Raw genomic sequence first — 21,109 nt, 5'->3', positions numbered from 1 at the left:
TTATTATGAAACCAGAGACTGCTCAAATCTGCATACTGTAGATGCTAAAGGATATCTACCAGTTACAAAGAAATTTGGGCCCAACTAATAGATAACATCAGGATTGAGATGTAGTTCTAATCTCTAGCAGGCACGGATTTTTAATATAATTGAGGGTTCAGAAGGCCTCTACTGACAGCTCTTAACTGGGGAGAGATAAGGACTAACAGCAGTCAGCAGTCCGTGGGAGAATCAGGGAACACTAGAACACAAGCTCTGTAAAGGAAGAGAGCTTGTCCTTTTCTGCCCCACATTATTTCCCTGGTGTGTCACCCAATTCCTGGTATATAATAGATGCTCAATAAATATTGGCAGGATGAGTAACCCTCCTGGGGTCCATTTCCATAGTGAAAAGTTAATGACAGGAGAACTGGGACTGAAGAAGACTTCAGCCATGCCATCTCGTAATTCTCTCTAACAGAGTATACAAACAGGGAAACTGGTCCTGTTGTGATGTTTGCTCCATGGAAAGAAATGGCTATAATCCTCTAAAGAGGCTCCTTATCCATAGGACATTTGTGCTCACAGGGCCAGAAGCCAGCAGTTATAAATGGGAAGTGTTCAGAAAACATTCTGAACACATCCAGACAGTAAAAGAGAATTTTGTAAGATAGGTCTTCCTAATCTCTTTAAAGGAATTATCTCTTGTAAATTTTAGTACATTTTTTAGTAGCTGCTGTCCCCCAAAGACGTTGTGTTTTATTGGCATTTTTAATGAGTAGAGAATTACTTGAGGCATTTAGAAAGTAGAGCCAATTCTGGCAAAATAATGAAGCAGGGGAAGTTTATCTTAGTGCACTGGAGGCTTTCTCTTTTCCTTATCTATCTGCAGAGGTCTCACTTATATTCAGTCTGTCCTCTTCCGTAACTCACTATGAAAACTGCTGACAATGTTCAAGGCATTATAATGTAAATAAGTTTAATAATAAGTATCCTGGATTTCTGAGCCTTTAAAATCAGTGCTCTCAGATATGCCATCTCTAAAGGGATGCCAATTCATGATGTAATCATCAGAGGTGTAAAGATCAAAACTTTTTAAGGCAGGTTAAACCAAAAAATCTAGATACAGCATTGGTTGAGGACACATGGAAACAAGTACTGTTGTACCCAACTAGTGCAAATATCAATTGGTAAAACCATTTTGGAAGGCAGTTTGTCAGTAAGTTTCAAAATCCTTAAAAGCATGCATTTTTTAACCCAGGGAGTTCTCTTCTGGGCATATACCCAATAAAAGCAATGAGATATATTCATCCTGATATTATTTGTAGCAAAAAGTTGAAAACTCACCAAGTGTCCAACAAAAGATTATTAAGTAAGTCTTAGTTCATATTTTCCCCCTACTTTCATTACACTTTTCAATTTGTCTCACATGCCTTTATCATTGCCACTTTTTTCACTGTCTTTATGTCTTATAATCTTTGGCTTCGTATTCAAATTTACATTTCCTAATTATTTGAACTCAGTTTGAAATGATTCATTTTGGTCCGTTTTAAAAATATTTTTGTGCTTTCTATTATAAATTATGTCATTGTAGAAAATTTAGAAAGTCATAAAAACATAAAGGAGGAAAAAAAATCATAATTCCATCACTCAGTGTTAATGTCTTGGTATAGTTCATTCCAGACTATTTTCTGTTTTTTAGCATAGATTATAATGAAGATATAGCTCTTATGTTTATTTTACGTGGTATTTTGCCAGATCATTATGTAAACAAGTGTCAACACAAATTTACATTGTAAACATGTATCATAATTCTGACATTCTCTGCTTTCTTATTTTTGTAGCTTATGCTTAGGTGGTTTGTAATTTTAACTGTTATACATAAGACTGCGATATATTTTCATGTATAAAGCTATTTGCTTTGGAATAGGTGAGAGAACATACTCATATTTTGAGTCCTATCATTTTATAATTATATGGCTCTTTTCTGCAGTTGACATAATATAGACCTGTATGAAAAGCAAAAGAGAATTAAAGAGATTACAACAACATTCCACCTAGGACCATTTTTATTTTCCTCGTACTTATAACTGTATACTAAAAGAGAGAAATTATGATACTATGCTCCCAGTAAAATCTTTCAAATTTGACTGTTACGTTTCCAGGTCATTCTTCTGGCTAGCATAGCCACCTCTGTTACCCTTTTTTGTGTGTTTTGTTTATTAAAGATAATGATGAACCTCTCTTGAGTGGATCTGGTGATGTATCCAAAGAATGTGCAGAGAAAATTCTTGAAACATGGGGAGAACTGCTGTCTAAATGGTAAGTTGTAATAAAATAGTTCTCCTTTTCACCTGTAATTCTTATTTTATGGGTATGGCATTTTACCTAACATTATTGAATTTTGGAGCCAATAATAAAAACCTAAGTATGAGGTTCACATTCTAGAATCTCTGTTTTTAGAGGTTTATAAAGGTAGTAGTGAAGATCTGAAATCAACTTTCAAAATATCAGAAACCTAATAAATTCACATTGCTGCAGAAAATATTTATTCAAACATGGAAAACATGGGGAGAATAAACAAGGAAAGAAGTCATTTGTATTAAAGTGGTTAGGAACCACTGACTGGTTAAGATAATACACAGTAGTTAAGACTGTACACAATAATCAGGTTTAGAAGATGCTCACACAGTGCATAGAGCCATGGTAAGAGACTCCAGGTGGGATTTTTCCTTATCTGTGTTATATGCCTCACGTGACAGAACAGCATGTTATAAACATGGTATATATTAATTGCTCTACCAATTACTTTTCCTACTAACACTTGTAAAATTCAGGAATTTCTCATCAGCTCAAAAGATGGTTTGACAACAACATTAAACACTATCCTCTAGGCTGTCTAAAGAGAGCACACTACTTTCAGGTATTTATTAATGGTATCAGAGACACTCTGATAAATCAAACTGGTGAGACATTTATGTAGTTTCCTTTCCCCATTGTGTAGGATGCCTGTATATGCTGAAAAGAGCTGAACTTGAAAGTGATCTGAGTAGTTTTCTATTTGTGACTTTCTGGTTATTAGGGTTGTCTGTTAGCTCCCCATGGACCTGTTATTTTGGAGTCTGATTTTTCTCTGAAGTTTTAACTGTTGAAACCTTCACTCTATTCTTAGTAAAACTGTGTCTCAGCATTAAAAAAAACTTCATGCCCTTAAGGGATGGGACTACAAATGGGCATCATCTGCTTCTAGCACTCTCACAGTGCTTTACACTTCTGGTAAAACACTCTCCACATTGGGAAATGTCAGATGTGTACAGGAGGAAAATGCAAACCAAAGCATGGTTTGTCTTTACACAAGTGGTTTTAATAAATGAACTCTGCAAAAGCCCCCCGGGGGAATAGTTTTCATTTATTTTTGATATTCCTTTAGCAATCAGGAGACAAACCTGCTGATGCTCTCATCACAATATATTTTCAGTTCAGTGATTTTGGAGTGTTTGGACTGCTGCTGGCAGGAATTTCATCTGTATAAAAAGGTTTCTGCTCTAAAATAGAAATGTAATTGAGTCTTGACATGGTTATATAATAGCGTATTTTAAATTATTTATATATAGCATTTAGGTTTTATAAAATGAACTCACCAGCATTTTATACAATTGCTTGGAATTTGCTTTGTTTATTCATTTTGTTATTCATTTGATTAAATGATACCCTTATCTTCTTCAAATATATTAACTAAGTTTCCATCTGTCTCAACTGTCTTTCAGGGTGTTTAAAACTGTTTTTGCTGGTTTCAGTTATGTCTTTAGAGATAATAATACAGTTTCTCTTCTTCAATTCATTTTTTCATTATTTTTTTCATCATTATTATATGTGTACTGTAATAGGAACCATCACAATATCATGGAGTTTTAGAGCCTGGTAGACCTGGCTTCAAATCCTACCTCTCCTATTTCTAAGCTGTATGATGTTGGGCAGGTCACTTAACTCTTTTGAGTCTGTTTCTTCATTTACAAAATACAAGTCTGTAGAACCACCACTCAGGATTATTCTAGATTAAAAATAATAGATGTTGTAATGGTAGTAATCATAGTAAGAAGTAATAGATTTATCATGTATCCGGTGCTGTGCTAAGTTATGTTCTCTGTTTCAACTATAACAACCTTATAAAATAGTATCCAATTTTATAGATGAGGAAACTGGCTTAGAGATTAAGTCAGCAATTCTAGTTAGTAAACAGCACCCAGAATTTTTAACACAGTCAAGTCTGATCCCAAAGCTGGTTTATTTAACTCTACATTAGATTTTAGTGGCAGTAATTGTAACAAATATACCTTTGTGCTCTAATTCTCCAAGTTCATTTTGATATGAATTTTAGTCAATAAGAGAACTAATGTCAGTAATAAAATAGTATGCTGAGTTAGCTAGTTATTATTATAAGTGACATAAAATTATTCTGAAAATAATTTCATCAATATAAATCAAGCTAGGGTTATCAAATAATCCTAGGGTTAGGTTTATTTTTTTTGTAAAGAGCCAAGTATAAATGTTTTAGGCTTTGTGGTCAATAGTCTCTGTTGCAACTACTCAACTCTGCTGTTGCAGTGTGAAAGCAGCCATAGACAGTACATAAAGAAATAAAAATGGGGCCTCCCTGGTGGCGCAGTGGTTGAGAGTCCGCCTGCCGATGCAGGGGATACGGGTTCGTGCCCCGGTCTGGGAGGATCCCATATGCCGCGGAGCGGCTGGGCCCGTGAGCCATGGCCGCTGAGCCTGTGCGTCCGGAGCCTGTGCTCCGCAACGGGAGAGGCCACAACAGTGAGAGGCCCGCGTACAGCAAAAAAAAAAAAAAAAAAAAAAAAATGGCTGTTTCAATAAGAGTTGATTTACAGAAACACATGGTGAGCCAGATTTGTCCCACAGGCCAAAGTGTACCAATCCTTGAATTAGGTAATAGGACTACTTTTGTCCTTTCTGCTCCCACCTGTTCAACTTTTATGTATTTTTTTTTTTTCTAAGCAAAGCCCAAACTATACTGAACTATCTATAGCTCTTATATTAGGGTGCTAGCATCATAGAATTAACCATTTTTAAATGTACTGTGCATTATTGTGCTAGTATTCTGGGAGAATTTTGAGAAAAGTCTCAGACCTTTTTGTATTTTGATAGTGGTCATTTTGTACCAGTAACTTCTGTTTAAATCTGATAGTCACAGGAATTCCTCTGTGTCAGGATCCTGCTTTATGCGTCAGTAATGGTGGCTTTCAAGTCACAAAGCAGCTATGACGTAACATAGAGCGCATTCATTGGTCTTAGAGTTTGAGGCTACCTCAGTCTTGTAACCAACTTCCCTGAACTTCTTTCTGCATCTGTAGAACTGGAGATACTACCTCATACCTCAGATGGTTGTTGTAAGCAGCAAATAAGATTATATGCAAAAGCACTTTGTAAACTAATACCAACATTTCAAGTTTTTTTTTATAATTTAATGCTGTGTTTCCTTTATTTATTATTTATTTCATTGTACCGCTTCTTAATTGCGGCTCTCGGGCTCCTTAGTTGTGGCATGCAAACTCTTAGTTGCGGCATGCATGTGGGATCTAGTTCCCTGACTAGTGACCGAACCTTGGCCCCCTGCATTGGGAGCTCAGAGTCTTAACCACTGCGCCAACTGGGAAGTCCCTTAAGATGTTTTATTTCCCCCCAGAAAAAGTATTTTAGGGAATTCCCTGGCAGTCCAGTGTTTAGGACTCTGTGCTTCCACTGCAGTGGGGGCATGGGTTGGATCCCTGGTCTTGGAGCTGAGATCCCACATGCTGCACAGCACGGCCCCCCAAAAAAGTTGTTTTATTTCCCCCATTTTGTAGATGAGATCAATGAAGCTCAGAGACTTTAATGATTTGTTTTGATGTTATAATAGTACAGTAGAAACTTTCTTATCCACCATAGTTATTCAAAAAAGTTACTGGAAGTAAGGTGTCATAAAAACTGCTGAAATCATATATCTTTATATTTATTCTCACTTGGAACAAATGTATATTTAAATGTAAAACATAAAAATACACAGTTCACTTATCAATTTTGATGCAGAGTCGAGCTCTTACCTTTGGCTATGTGTCAGATGATTGGAATTTTGCTTTGTTTTTCTTATACAAACTACAACCATAAAGCTGTGGTTTCCAGTTTTGCTTTTTATCAAAAAAAAAAAGTAGAGTAATAATTTAAAGATACTTTAAGAAGCAGTCTGACTTCAGAATTCTTTCCTCCACTCAATCTTTTACAGTTATACTGGCTCCATCTAGTCCAATGACTTTTTTTTTAATATATTACCTTTATTAAGTCTTTGTATATCATTTAGTTTAGCTTTCATAAAAATAACACTCTTTTAGAGAAGCTGTCTTTTATGCACTTATGGATTATGTATTTATTTTTAGGCATCTTAACTTGAGTGTGAGGCCAAAGCAGTTGTCATCCTTAGTAAGAAGCGGTGTTCCTGAAGCTCTTCGAGGAGAAGTCTGGCAGCTGCTAGCAGGTTGTCACAACAATGACCACCTGGTAGAAAAATACCGAATTCTCATCACAAAGGTAAGGGGATGATAATTCAGCTTCAGCATTAGTTCTTTTAGAAATTTATTATAAAAAGATCATTGTGGCTATTTGATTTCTAAGAATTTTATATAATTCCTTTATCTGATGTAAGAGTAGAACTTGGATACTTCTGTCCCAGAGTTATTTCTAGTGTTGGCACAGAGGAGAAGGCATAGGTTTTCTTCCTTCCTTTTCACCTCAGAGGCAAAAGATGGCCTCTACCCTGTATCTGAATCTCTTTTGACCATAATTTCATTCTTAGGTCAGTTGTGCTGTGCCACGTGTAAAAACTTTCCTTTGTTTGTTTGTTTATGTATTTATTTATTTTTTGTGGTACGCGGGCCTCTCACTGTTGTGGCCTCTCCCGCTGCGGAGCACAGGCTCCAGACGCGCAGGCCCAGCGGCCACGGCTCACGGGCCCAGCTGCTCTGCGGCATGTGGGATCTTCCCGGACCGGGGCACGAACCCGTGTCCCCTGCATCGGCAGGTGGACTCTGAACCACTGCGCCACCAGGGAAGCCCTCTTTTGTTTATTTTAATCCCTTTCACACTTCAAAGAAATGTGCTCTTTGTAGATAAGGCCTAGTCCTAGTTTTTACAATTGGAAGAACATGGTTCTTTTATCTTAAACCATATTCCCTTTTAGTTCATTCCTCTAAAGTGAAGAATTCTATTTTTTATAGTATCCCCTTCTCAAGTTCATGAATGCTCAAGGTTTTGCAAGTGAAACAACGAAATTTTCCTTGTACAAGTATACAAGAATTTAAACTAATTTTTTGCAAGGTCAGGCTGTGCTTTGTGCCTTTTGCAGGACCCATGGCACTGGTTATAAGTTTTGTTTTTGTTTTCTAAAATTCTTCAAGCTTTTATCTTTAGGAAGCAGTTTCTCCAATGATATGCAAATCCCAAACCTGAATTATGAATGAATTTCTCAGAACCCCCAGTAATAAATGAGAATTTTTCAATGTGACAAAAGGTGGGACTTCTTTTAAAAATATATTAAAACCTTATGAGGCGAATAGTATCTCTATAAAACTATAATTAAGAAAAAAAACCTTATAGGTAAGGACAGCATTTGAACATGAAATCAGATCTTTCCTCAGCAGAAATATGACTTTTTTAAAACACCTTTATTAGAGTATAATTGCTTTACAATGGTGTGTTAGTTTCTGCTTTATAACAGTGAATCAGCTATACATATACATATATCCCCATATCTCCTCCCTCTTGCATCTCCCTCCCACCCTCCCTATCCCACCCTTTAAGTTGAGAAAAATGACTATGATTTGCTCAAAATATTAGTGTTTCTATTCATCATCTTGTTTCCAGACAGATGTATTTTCCCTCAGGAACTAATATTCTGTTTCCCTTCATTATGTTGCTGTTATTGTTTAATCAGCTGTATTGAGTGCCTATTACAACCACAGTGCTGGAGCTAGGAGGTCAAACACAAAAGCAATTAACATAAGTCATGTGATAGTCTGGAAAAGCACAGTGGGAACCATCAAAAGGGGTGATTAATTCAGCCTGGGGGGATAGGAGAGTCTTTATCAGGAATATGATGTTTAAGATGGGTTCCAGAAAAGACCTCCCCAGGCATGGAAGAATGGCAGAGCGTTGTACTCATAGTATCATTGGAGACATGGAAGAACAAGGTTATGCAACATGTATGGCTAGCAAAAGTACACTTAGTTGATTTTTTTCTTTGATTGGCAAATCCTATTTTGGATGTGTAATTATAACATTTTGAAGTCCTTTGAAATGTTTGGCCAAAAATTATTTCTTAAATATTTGTGGTGTGGCTACTCATAGAGGTAATTTAAAGACATGAAGTATCTGGGCTTCCCCGGTGGCGCAGTGGTTGGGAGTCTGCCTGCCGATGCAGGGGATGCGGGTTCGTGTCCCGGTCCGGGAAGATCCCACATGCCGCGGAGTGGCTGGGCCCGTGAGCCGTGGCCGCTGAGGCTGTGCGTCCGGAGCCTGTGCTCCCCAACGGGAGAGGCCACGGCAGTGAGAGGCCTGCGTGCCGCAAAAAAAAAAAAAAAAAAAAGACATGAAGTACTCTGTATTTCTGGTTCCATGAAAATGGTGATATCTGTTTCTCGAATAGGAACCTGGTAGATATTATTGTAATTGACATTTTAAAAATTTGTTCTGAATTTTTTTGAGAGGAGAAACTACTTTAAAATTTTTTTAATTTATTTTTACAGCAAGCTGTAATTGACATAGGCTAAAATACACAACTTTAAAGTGTACGGCTCCATTACATATGAATACACTGCTCTGATCATTACCAAAAGGAAGAATATATCCATCACCCCAAAAAGTTATTATTGTCCCTTTCTAGTCATAAGCACTCCTACGCCACCCCTGAAAAACCATTACGGTAAGTCCCCTACATACGAACCTTCAAGTTGTGAACTTTCAAAGATGCAAACACGTTTGCATGTCCAATCATGTAAGTTTGTTCACATGTCTGGCGTACATTGTCACGTGGTGCATCGTGTACAAGGGGTTGTGCTTTTGTGTTCTTTACTGTACAGTCCTGTATAGAGTACAGTAGTACAGAATCTTTATTTCAAGACCAGGTTGTCCAGAAGCCAGCATGAAAGCAGTGGTGATGTAGCTGGTACTACTGTACTTTTCAAGGTACTGTACTATAAGGTTAAAAATGTTTTCTTTATTTTTTGTTTTTATTTGTATTTTTATGTATTGTTTGTGTGAAAAGTATTATAAACCTATTACAGTACAGTACTATATAGCCAATTGTGTTAGTTGGGTACCTAGGCTAACTTTCTTGGACTTGGAAACAGATTGGACTTACGAAAGCGCTCTCGGAACAGAACTGGTTCATATGTAGGGGACTTACTGTATTCTGACTTCTCTTTCCCTAGATTAGTTTTTTTTTTTTTTTTTTTTTTGCGGTACGCGGGCCCCTCACTGTTGTGGCCTCTCCCACTGCAGAGCACAGGCTCCGGACGCACAGGCTCAGTGGCCATGGCTCACGGGCCCAGCCGCTCCGTGGCATGTGGGATCTTCCCGGACCGGTGCACGAACCCGTGTCCCCTGCATCGGCAGGCAGACCCTCAACCACTGCGCCACCAGGGAAGCCCCCTAGATTAGTTTTGATTGTTCTTGAACTTCATTTACAAACAATCATACAGTCATGCAGCATGTACTCACTTGTATTTGACTTCTTTTGCTCATCCATTTTGGGAGTGTATCAGTAGTTTTTTATTTGTTTTCATTTTTTTTAATTGCTGAGAATATTCCATTGTATGAATAAATCACACTTAAAAAATCTGTTCTGCTATTATAGATGTTTATGGCTTTTTTTATTTCTCCCTGTTTTAGCTTTTATAAAGCTGCTGTGAACATTCTTGTGTATATTGATACCAGGTGCTATGGTCTGAATGTGTCCCTTAAAATTCATGTTGAAACCTAACCACTATACCAAGGACATAGTAATGAAGCAAGGCCTTTGGGAGGTGATTAGGCCATGAGGGCAGAGCCCTCATGCTTGGGTTAGCACCATTATAAAAGAGTCTCGGGAAAGATCCCTCCCCACCTTGCACCATGTGAGGATACAACTAGAAGTCGGCACTGTGCAGCCCAGAAGGGGGCCTTCACCAGAGCCCAACTGTGTGGCACTCTGATCTTAGACTTCTAGCCTCCAGAATTGTGAGCAATAACATTCTGCTGTTTATAAGCCATCCAGTCTATGGTGTTTTGTTATAGAAACCCAGGCAGACTAAGACAGTGCAGTCTTTTATTCAGTTTTTCTTCTGTTGGTAGGCATTTATTTTGTTTCCAGTTTTTAGTCTCTAAATAGTGTTTACTGAACAACCTTACACATGTTCTAAATCTTTGACTTTTATTGAATAGTCTCAGTAGTGTGATTGTTGGATCAAAGGGTAATATGTTTTTTAAACTTGTTATTTAATTTTTGTATTTAATTTACTTATGTCCAGATTGCCTCTCTGAAAGGCTATGACAGTTCACAGTTCCACCAGCAATGTAGGAACGTACCTATTAACACATATCCCAAACAGTATTAGTTATCACTGTAATTTTTGCTGTCGGTGGTTGTAAGTAATGCCAGTATGTCTTTAGTTTGCAATTCCCTGACTACAAATAAATTTGAGCGATTTGCTCTTCCATGAATTATCTCTTTGTATATTTTTCTGTTAACTTTAAGATGTCAGTTTCTAAGTACTTTACATAATTATATTCTTTGTAGCTTCATTATAAATATCTTTCTAGAATTTTAGATTTATATTAACTTTATGGTTTCACGCCATACGAAACACTTTCAATTTTTATGTAGAAAATTGCATCTTGGTTAAGGTCTCTCCTACCTCTAGATTTTGTAAATATACTTTCCAACGTTTCCTTGTGAGATTTTTATTGTACGTGTTATATTTTTACATCTTTAATCCATCTGGAATTTATTTTTGTACATGGCATATGATAGCAGTCCAATTTTACTTTCTCCCAGATGGATAACCAGTTGTGCTACTTCTATTTTCCTACTGAGTAGAACTGCCATCTTTGTTATATCTTAAATTCTCATATATGCTGGGATTGATTTCTAGCTTATTCTATTTATTTATTTTTGTGTATTCCTGTACCAGTACTGTTTTGGCTTTGAGTTATGTTCTAATATCCGGTAAAGCAAGTCTTTTTTTTCACTGTTTCCTGTTTCATATTTTTCTTATCTATTTTTGCATATTTAATCTTCCATATAAACTTTAAAGTCATTTTCTCCAGTCTCACCATTATCCTGAAAGGTTATATAAGGATTCTAGTTTGAATCACATTTAATTTACATATTAATTTAGGTTATAAGATACATTGTTATAATATCTTTACATCTGAGAATATGGTATGCCTTTCTACTTGTCAAGGTCTTACGTCCGTTAGACTTCAGAGTTGCCTTCATATATGTCTTGTTCCTCTTTTGTTAAATTTATTCCTAAGAATTATCTTAGATTGTTCTCGCTATAGCAAATGGAATATTTTTTTTTTCTGATTTCCATTTCTAAGTAGCTAATTGCTACAACAGAGAATAGATATTAATTTTTTCTAATTCTCCATCTATCTACCTCTTGATATTTTGATTAATCCTCCTAATTTTATACTAGCATCTTTTAAGATTTTCAGGTATATGATAATATCAGCAGCAAAAACAGTTTCACTTCTTTTTTCACTGTTTATGCAGGCTACTAAATTTTCTTGTTTTTATATTTGATAGAAGCTTTAAGACAGTGTTTAATGATGGTGATAACTAGCATCCCTATTGAGTTCCTGATTTTAATTAAAATGGTCTTAGTTTTTCAGACTTCTGGAAAGCATGCTATTCAATTGTGGGGTTTTTTTGGTAATACTTTTTATTTTATTTAAATGATTTTATTCTATCTCAGGCTTTGATTTTTTTTATTAGGAATGTCTACTGAAATTTTATGAAGGACTTTTTCAGCACTTAATAGTGAATATGATTGTCTTTAACTTGTTGATGGAGTAGATACGTTATCAACATATGATAGACTTCTTGATATTGACCTACCCTGGCTTCATGGAGTAAATTTCTGCAGACCAAATACTCCTGGATTTTTAGTTTTCTGTTCTTTCTGGTCTTTGACAGAGGGTTCCTCAACCCTAGTCTCTAGTTAGAACTTGTCAGGCACAGGGGAAAGAAACCCTAAGTAATCCACAGGGACTCCTACGGGCTGTCTTACTCTCAGCTGTAAGACCTATAGCTATTTGGGTCTGGTAAATCAAATAAATTGGAGTTGAGAATGGAGGGAAAAGAGGGTGCTTTCTGGTCTCCAGCTTCCAGAATCATCCTCTGGTCCTTCTTTCTTTTGGTTATTTTTCACCTTTTATATCAGTGACTATTTATTTTGCTTAGTACCAAAAATTTACATCAGAATGGCTTCCTTAACAGATTCTTTTAATAAACAAAAGAATAATGAAATAGCAGCGTGTTCTGGTGTTTCTCTTTCCTTCCATCCAGTCAGCCTCGTGTTTTCTGAAACCTATTTGCATTGTTTTTGCTATTGATTTTAGTGGCAAACCTCAGTGGTAACAGTCTTTTGCCATGAATTTCAAGTTTTTATCCAGAGCCAAATAATCGATATTTACATTTCTGATTGTCCAAGGGAAGCCCTGGAGGCCCAGCCACATTTTACCAGTCTGGAAAAATAATTTAAATATCTAATTATAACTTCATTATTATGCAGATTGTTTTGTTTTAATTAAAAATCTCTTCCTGGTCGATTTGGTAATAGTCAAGGATTCAGTAATATTTAATCATAAGAACCTCCTGTGGATACTAAACAAAAAGGGGATCAAGTTAGCAAAAAGAGCACTGGCCATGAAGTTAGGAAGTGTCTGGGTACTAGTTTCAGCTCTGCCACTGGCTTACGTGAACTCAGATGAGGTTCTGACTATTTCCTTTTCTCTGGTGAAATGAGGTTGCTGAAGTAAATGGTTGAGCTTCCTTTAAGTTTCCTTTAAGCTTTAACATTCTGGAAAAATGAAATGGAATGTTTGAGTCCTGCCCCCCAAATAGCCTGTGATTCTACTGGTTCCAACTCAGTACTCTTGCTATCTGATTCTGTAAGAAAACAGATTGCCAGTGGACTTTTGGAACTTTATTGTCTGCTCCCTATAGCAGTTGCCATATAGACTGAATGTTCTTGTCTCCCCAAAATTCATATGTTGAAACCCTAACACCACCCCCACCCCCAACAATGTGATGGTGTTTGGAGGTGGGGCCTTTGAGAGGAGAGTCAAGATTTAAGGGGCCTCTCGAGGGTAGAGCCCTCATGAATGGGTTTAGTATCCTTATAAAAAAAAGACCATAGAAAGCTCCCTTGCCCCTTCTGCCATGTGAGGACACAGTGTAAGATGACTGTGGATTCTCACCAGACACCGAATTGCCAACACCTTGATCTTGGGCTTCCCAGTCTCCGGAACTATGAGAAATAACTTTGTTCTTTATAGGCAATTCAGTCTATGGTATTTTTGTTACAGCATTCCTAATGGACTGAGATACTATTCCTTTAAATTGTTATTTGTGAAAATAATTTTTAAGTCCCTATATCCCATCTTTGTAAATTCATTTACCATCTGATGAGTTTTTGTAAGTCATATCTGTCCAGGAAGATTCTGAATTATAAGACTATAATTTTTTCTGAATTATAAGACTATAAAAACATAATTAGGTTTGGTCATATTAAAATTGCTGATATCTGACAATGTTTGATTTGCAAATAGGCAATTTCACATGCATCGACCTAATAATTATGGGTGAATTAAGCTGTTACCATACTAGGATTTTACTTGAAAGGTCTTCCCATCCAAAAACAAATGCCTGTTGTTTTATTAGGCATTTGTTGTTTAGTCAATGAGAAATACCTTTGAAAGCCTGCTTTGTGCCAGCCGTGTGTTAAGGTCTTATGGATATGCCCATGAATAAAATATACCTGTTCTCAGGTTTGGGGGAATCTACAGTCTAATGAGGGAAATAGGCCATTAACTAACCATTTGGAATAAAGTTGCATGAGGGTTATAGAAAAGAAGATACATATTGTTGTGCAGCAAATGACAAGGACTTCTCATCTAAGGGTTCAAAAAGTTCTCTTGTTCAGAATTATCCAAGGAGGGGGATTGTGGTGGTAGGATAGTGGGGCATGTGTGCATGGCATGTGTGGTGTTAAAAGTCAAGGGGAAAAGCATGTTCTCAAGGGTGATAAAGAGCTTGGCAATTTCAGAGTGTGAAAGTAGGTAAAGCCAGAGAAGGTAGGTAGGAGCCAGATCTTAGAAAGCTTAAATAAGGCATATTTAATATCTCAGGCAATAGGAAGTCATTTTAAGTAGGCAAATCATATATTCAGGTTTGGAAGGCAGTATGCAAAGTGATTTAGTGTGTCCATCTAAAGGTAGATTGTCTTGATTCAAATCCTAGTTTTGTATTCAGGCCGTTGACATTGGGCAATTTAGCATTAAACCTTTTGTTTCCTATGTGTAAAATGGGATAATAATAGTATCTTATTTGTAGAGTTGTTAGAATAACTTAGATAATGCATGAAAACACTTAGTACAATTCATAGCCCCTGGTAAGTATAAATTAACCGCTTAGTTATTGTTATTATTTATATTATCATTGAGTTAGAATGGAGTAAGATTAATTGCAGCAAAACCTGTTAGTAATTCATGCAAGAGATAATTGTCACTTGGTTTGTTTTAGTGGCAGAAGGGATAGAGAAAGAGATAACTTCTTGAGAGAAATTTCAGAGGTAGAATCCTTGGCACTTGGTGATTGAATGAATGTGCGAGATGAGGGAGAGGGAGGAATTAAATTGGGTTTGGAATGACATCAATATAAATACACCCACATCAGCTGAACTAAAATAATATGTTAATTAAATAAATCAACATTTAAAGCTCATTTTTACTAAATAATAAGTGATAGATAATGCCCAGAAGTGAATCTTACGAATTTGAAGCACTGAGATTGATCCTTTTCCATCTACAGTAGATAAACTGCTGAGGAGGCTGGGAGAAGAATAAATGTAATTTGAACAATCTTTTCTCTTTTTCGCTTGGTGTTTCCTTTCTCTTTCTGCCATTTTTCATTTTTAGTTCTGTGATTTGTTTATTTTAATTTTTTAGTGTTAGGTTGAGTCATATAGAAGTTGCCATTTTTGTAGATTAGAAAATATTTAACCAGAAATGAAATGGTTAAATATTAACAATTTCACATGGTTCACCTATTCTCATTCTGTAAAAATTTTTAACTGGGGCTGTAGGTGTCTATTTTGAATTAAATTGAGTACCAAGGCCATCTGAAGGAATGTTGCAGTGATGGCGTAAGGACAAGTGGAACTGAGCACCATGCAGTAGGTGACCTAACCTGGCATCATCTATTTAGTGTGGCTCTGGGAGGGCATCATATGGCCAGGTTTTTTGTTAGCTTTACCAAAAGGGACATGTTATATATTACTTAGGCTTTTTTTTTTTTAACCTGATTGTATAAATAGCACATAGAAATTAGCAAATTCACAAAACATAGAAAACCATAAAGAAGAAATTAAAAATCACTTGTAATCCCACTATCCAGTGAAAAGTAGAATTGATTTTTAATGTATTTTCTTCCAGTCATATATACAGAAATACTCTTTTATTTAAAAAAAATCATGTGACTGCATTATTTTAAAAGGGAAGTGTATGTATAGATTTTTGTGAGGACATAGATTTATTGCTTCCCCTTGTCATTAGTAATTTGTCTCCTCTGGAGAAAATGGTGTCCTTTAATCCAAAACAAAACATTTAACTTTTGACTGATTATTTTCTTTTAACTCCTAGTATGAATATTTTGATTATAGCTCCTACAGTGGTTTTACTAAAATAGAAACAAAATGGAAAGAACTACTATTGGACTAATGGTATTGTAACAGTTTGTGGTTTTCGTTGCATTTTTATAACATTTTTAATTCTTTAAAATTATCAGTTAATGTAATACCTGTTTTTATCGTTGTAACTGTCTAGTTTCATACATGAGAAACCTGAGATGGAATAAGAATAAGTTACATGCCCAAATTTACAAGTAGTTAAAAAAGCCTGGACTCTTGACTTTGGTGAATGGTTTTTCCATTTATTGAAATATAACTCTCAGATTCAATATTTATTAAGCACTCAAAACATGGAAGTTCAAAAATAAAGTCTATGTCGAATGTATAGAATATTGAGTAACCTGGTTTGGCTGGTGGGCAAGGTATTTGGGGGTTTCGGTATAGTGAGATCAGACTGGAAAGGCAGTAGGAGCCATTGAGTCTTCTTGAATAATGGAGTTCATAATAACCATAATGAAGCGTGTGCTATTGGATATTTTAACGAGGCAGAAATGAATAGATTAGAAAAATGAACAAGACTAGAAGTCCAGACAATATTTAATGATAGCCTAAAGTATTAAAAAGTGAAAGGAGGAAATGAATTTGAGAGCCATTATAGAAATAGATTCATAAGATGTGGTAACTAAGAATGGTATATTAAGGGAGAGAGTGGTCAAGATGATTTCTGAGTTCATAACTGAGTGCCTGGGAAAATGTGAGAAAAAAAGTAAAAGAGTCTTATTTGGTGGGAAAAAATGTATTTAATTTTGGTCAAGCTGTGGTTGAAGTCTCTGTAGGACATCCAGGTAGAAGATGTGTGACTAGCAGGCAAATTGTAGAAGGAAAGGGGAACTCAGGAGTGAAGTCAGGTTTTGAGACATAGGCAGAGAAATTATTTGTCTAGTGGGAATAATTAGTGCCATATCATCTTTCCTTCTTGCCTTACATATGTATAGCCTCAATGTATTTGAGGAATGCAGGGCAGCAAAGTATCAAAATAACTGTTGTTATTGCCCTTAGAACTGGGCAGTCACAGTAAGAGAGGGCACTTAGGATTCAGAAGAGCCCCAGCCTCAAGCAATGCAATAGGACTGGTGGGAAAACACAGACTATTTAGGAAGGCTGTTTGAGGTTGTGTGAGAAGAAAGTAAAGTTATATACCCCCTCTGTACTAAGTATTGGTAAGCCTTTTGTATACATTATCTGCTTTATTTCTCACCAACGTCATGAAATAGGGAGTGTGATCCTCATTTTACAGATGATGAAACTGAGGCTAAGAGAGGCTAAGTAATATTAGAGCAAGGAAGCAAGGATTTGAGCCAGATGGGTGTTCAGTGCCATGGGTCTTTTTGCTGTGCCACACTTTGCCATCTTTTCCAGTAAGACCTGTCAATTACAGCTATCAAGCTTATGCTCAGTAGGTTTTTTGAGTTCCTTGCCTTCGTGTAGTAAGCACAGCGCTTCAGATCTTAAAATGTAATTGAGTGACCGTTGCCTGCAATGAGAAAGCATGTGTGTGAAACAGATAAAAAATGAAAGTTGGATCACATAACATATCTCCATCCAGGTGTGCAGACCTTCTGGAATGTTTACAAATGTCAACATTTGTTTATTTTACTGAGTTATGTGAAACTTTACTTTGAAGGGTGAATTGAGAGACCAAAGATACCTGGAGGAAAAGGTACTAAAAATACACATTTCTAATTAATTAAAAATTGTCATAATTTTACACTCCCAATTAGCTGAAAATTGTCATCACTTATGACATCACCTGAAGAGCCACAATAAAATCCCAATTTGCCTTGTGTTAAGTAAGCACAAACAAGATTGTATATTCTAAGATACAAAGCTAGTTTGTACCATGAAACTTCCTGCAATTTTCAAACCTGGGTGGAAGTGGGTGCATTTTCTTGTCCATCTTTTGTTTGTATATTTGTGTACCACTTCTCAGCAAACTAGAAGCAAGTAATGGCATCTCAAAACCATAGGATAGTGTCGAATACAGGAACAATGTAATTCCTCTTTGTGTGTGCTATTTCTGCAATATTCAGAGTAGATGGGATTTTCTATATTTTTTCTCTTGAAAACCTAATTTTTAAGTTTGTTTGTTATTTTGGTCACGTTTCTTAAAATAGATCCATATTTAGTGAATCATGAGAGAAAATTAATGCTAAATATGTAGCCTTCTAGCTAGAACTTCTTGTGCTGAATTATGATTCCTCAGTTGTCATGCACTGTTAACACACTTTCATTCTTTAACATTGCTCTTTGTTCTGTGGGAAATGCTACAAGAAAATAGGAATTTCCTCTCACCGTTACCCCTCTGGCAGTGTGTTTCAGTCTAATTCCTGGCTTTCTGTCTGTCCTGGTTACTACCTCTTCTCCTTACAAGCAGTCTGAATTCTGCTCCATCTACTAAGAGGGGGATTCCAGACAGACGAGGAAACAGCCTTCAAACACTGCCCTGCAGGCATATTAAGTTATTCCCCCACTGTGCAGTCTGGAAATCAGGGAGCACCTCTTGGCAATGAATTCTAATGAGCTGCTAAAGATGCCGGAGTGTGTGCGCGCACAGGCGTTTTCTTTCCCCTCCCCCGCCTCTTCCTTTTCCCAAGCCCCTCTTCTCCCTATTTCCCCTCCTACTCCTTTATCCCCTCCCTCTGTGTCTCATTTCTGCAGTAAACGGGGCTGAGGCACATTCCTGCTTTGCAAGGCTTTCTGTTAAGGTGTTCTGTGGCTTTTGTTTGGATCGCAGCATGCTGAATTACAGGTAATACTCTGAAATTGAGCTAGACAGATCAATGCTGTTGAAATGTTTTCTAAGAGGCAAAATATTACATTGGAATCAATGAAGAAAATAAGTTATCTTGCCTAATTTTATTCATGGTAATTAAATTCTGTAAGCAGATTCCTCTTCTCCCCCGAAAAGCTCAAATGAAAGGAAATGGGGTTAGATTGATCTGACTTGCGATTGATTTTGTTTTATGTTGATCATGAAAGCTTGCTGTTGCTGTGCCTCCTCTGTAGAGTAAGGACCAGTTATGTGGGGTGCTACTGAGGGTAGCCGTGAATAGTTGTACCGGGTGGGGTGGGATAGAGTGGGAGGGGTGATACCAGCTCGAGCTAGCCAGGTTCTTGATTAGGGCATTGGATGCAAAATGTAAAACGCTCTTTCCTTTTCTTCTATCAGCTGTTCAGAGGAGACTCATTACAACTCCTGCTGAAGTCCTAATCTTCCTCCCTTCCCTTCTGCCCCTACCCCCTGCCCTCATTGGCCTGAAGACATTGTACCCAGAGTTTGCCTTACTCCCCTGGTGCTATGTGTATGGTAAACCTGGTACTATGGCCGCATCTCGGACTGGCCAGACAACTGCTGCTGGTTCTCCCTATTCCAAGAAGGATTTAAAGGGGAATTGCACTGCAGGCAATGCACCAGAGCAGCAGCATCGGGAGCTTGGGGACTAAGGCTCCTCGGGCATTATTACAGACACACAGAGCTGACCGCAATGACAGCAGCTGCTCCTTTGAACTGTTGGCAGCAGCCAAGCGGCAGCATGAAGTGAGAGATCACTCCTGAGCTCAAGATGAACTCTACCTTGGATGGTAATCAGAGCAGCCACCCTTTTTGCCTCTTGGCATTTGGCTATTTGGAAACTGTCAATTTTTGCCTTTTGGAAGTATTGATTATTGTCTTTCTAACTGTGTTGATTATTTCTGGCAACATTATTGTGATTTTTGTATTTCATTGTGCACCTTTGTTGAACCACCATACTACAAGTTATTTTATCCAGACTATGGCATATGCTGACCTCTTGGTTGGGGTAAGCTGCCTGGTCCCTTCTTTATCACTCCTCCACTACCCGCTTCCAGTAGAGGAGTCCTTGACTTGCCAGGTATTTGGTTTTGTAGTATCAGTTCTGAAGAGTGTCTCCATGGCCTCTCTGGCCTGTATCAGCATCGATAGATATATTGCCATCACTAAGCCTCTAACCTATAATACCCTGGTTACACCCTGGAGACTGCGTCTGTGTATTTTCCTGATTTGGCTATACTCCACCCTGGTCTTCCTGCCTTCCTTTTTCCACTGGGGCAAACCTGGATATCATGGAGATGTGTTTCAGTGGTGTGCGGAGTCCTGGCACACCGACCCCTACTTCACCCTGTTCATCGTGATGATGTTATATGCCCCAGCAGCCCTCATTGTGTGCTTCACCTATTTCAACATCTTCCGCATCTGCCAACAGCACACAAAGGAAATCAGCGAAAGGCAAGCCCGCTTCAGCAGCCAGAGTGGGGAGACTGGGGAGGTGCAGGCCTGTCCTGATAAGCGCTATGCCATGGTCCTGTTCCGAATTACTAGTGTATTTTACATCCTCTGGTTGCCATACATCATCTACTTCTTACTGGAGAGCTCCACTGGCCACAGCAACCGCTTCGCATCCTTCTTGACCACCTGGCTTGCTATTAGTAATAGTTTCTGCAACTGTGTCATTTACAGTCTTTCCAACAGTGTCTTCCAAAGGGGACTAAAGCGCCTCTCAGGGGCCATGTGTACTTCTTGTGCAAGTCAGATGATAGCTAAAGACCCTTACACAGCTAGGAGCAAAGGCCCCCTTAATGGATTTCATGTCTGAAGTGGTTCAGATATTGGGTCACTGTGTGTTGTGTGTGTGTGTGTGTGTGTGTGTGTGTGTGTGTGTTTCCTTTTTATCTTTTTGTATTTCTAGTTCACTGGGAAATATGGGACAAAATAGTTTGACTCTAAGCAATAGTTAACAAATGATCCATCCAAAATACCTTTTAAGTTTGCAAAAAAGATTTTTTTTAATGCTTTCGAATGAGAAGAATCAGGACCATGAAGATAAATTGCTCTTGGTTCCAATTTCCATAATGTCATGGAAATGACTGTATTTCTCAGACTTAAAATGAATAAAGCCATATCTAACACCTCTCTCCAGCTGGCATGACTGAACCTGGGTGTGAAAAGCATCAGCATTTTTTAAAGTCATCATTTTCTTGTTGCTTTTCTGGGTTCTTTCCAGCTGTTTGAGCTTCATGTACAATTGATTTCTTTTAACAGGAAATATTAAAATACAGTGATGAATTAACAGGGTTTTAAAATTTTCTTTACATCTGTCAAAGTG

The 21,109-nt window shown here is 37.4% G+C and overlaps 2 protein-coding genes across 5 annotated transcripts in view; both read left to right on the top strand.

The window, feature by feature from the left end:
- The window catches only part of RABGAP1 (RAB GTPase activating protein 1), a 151,186-nt gene that overhangs the window by 64,923 nt on the left and 65,154 nt on the right, over positions 1 to 21,109 (top strand). For all 4 annotated transcript variants that reach the window (XM_082621322.1, XM_082621325.1, XM_082621324.1 and 1 more), the window contains 2 exons: positions 2,208 to 2,301; positions 6,414 to 6,564. In XM_082621322.1, coding sequence (XP_082477448.1) covers positions 2,208 to 2,301; positions 6,414 to 6,564 — 245 coding nt within the window. The remainder of the gene's footprint in view (positions 1 to 2,207; positions 2,302 to 6,413; positions 6,565 to 21,109) is intronic.
- On the top strand, positions 19,103 to 20,813 carry GPR21 (G protein-coupled receptor 21). The gene has a single exon (XM_082628059.1). The coding sequence runs from the start codon at positions 19,550 to 19,552 to the stop codon at positions 20,597 to 20,599; it is 1,050 nt and encodes a 349-aa protein (XP_082484185.1). The 5' UTR covers positions 19,103 to 19,549; the 3' UTR covers positions 20,600 to 20,813.

Source organism: Mesoplodon mirus, assembly GCF_964341445.2.
Source record: "Mesoplodon mirus genome assembly, chromosome: 1".
NCBI classification, from domain to species: Eukaryota; Metazoa; Chordata; class Mammalia; order Artiodactyla; family Ziphiidae; genus Mesoplodon; species Mesoplodon mirus.
The sequence above is the reverse complement of the archived record's forward strand: the minus strand, read 5'-3'. Positions and strand labels throughout refer to the sequence as shown.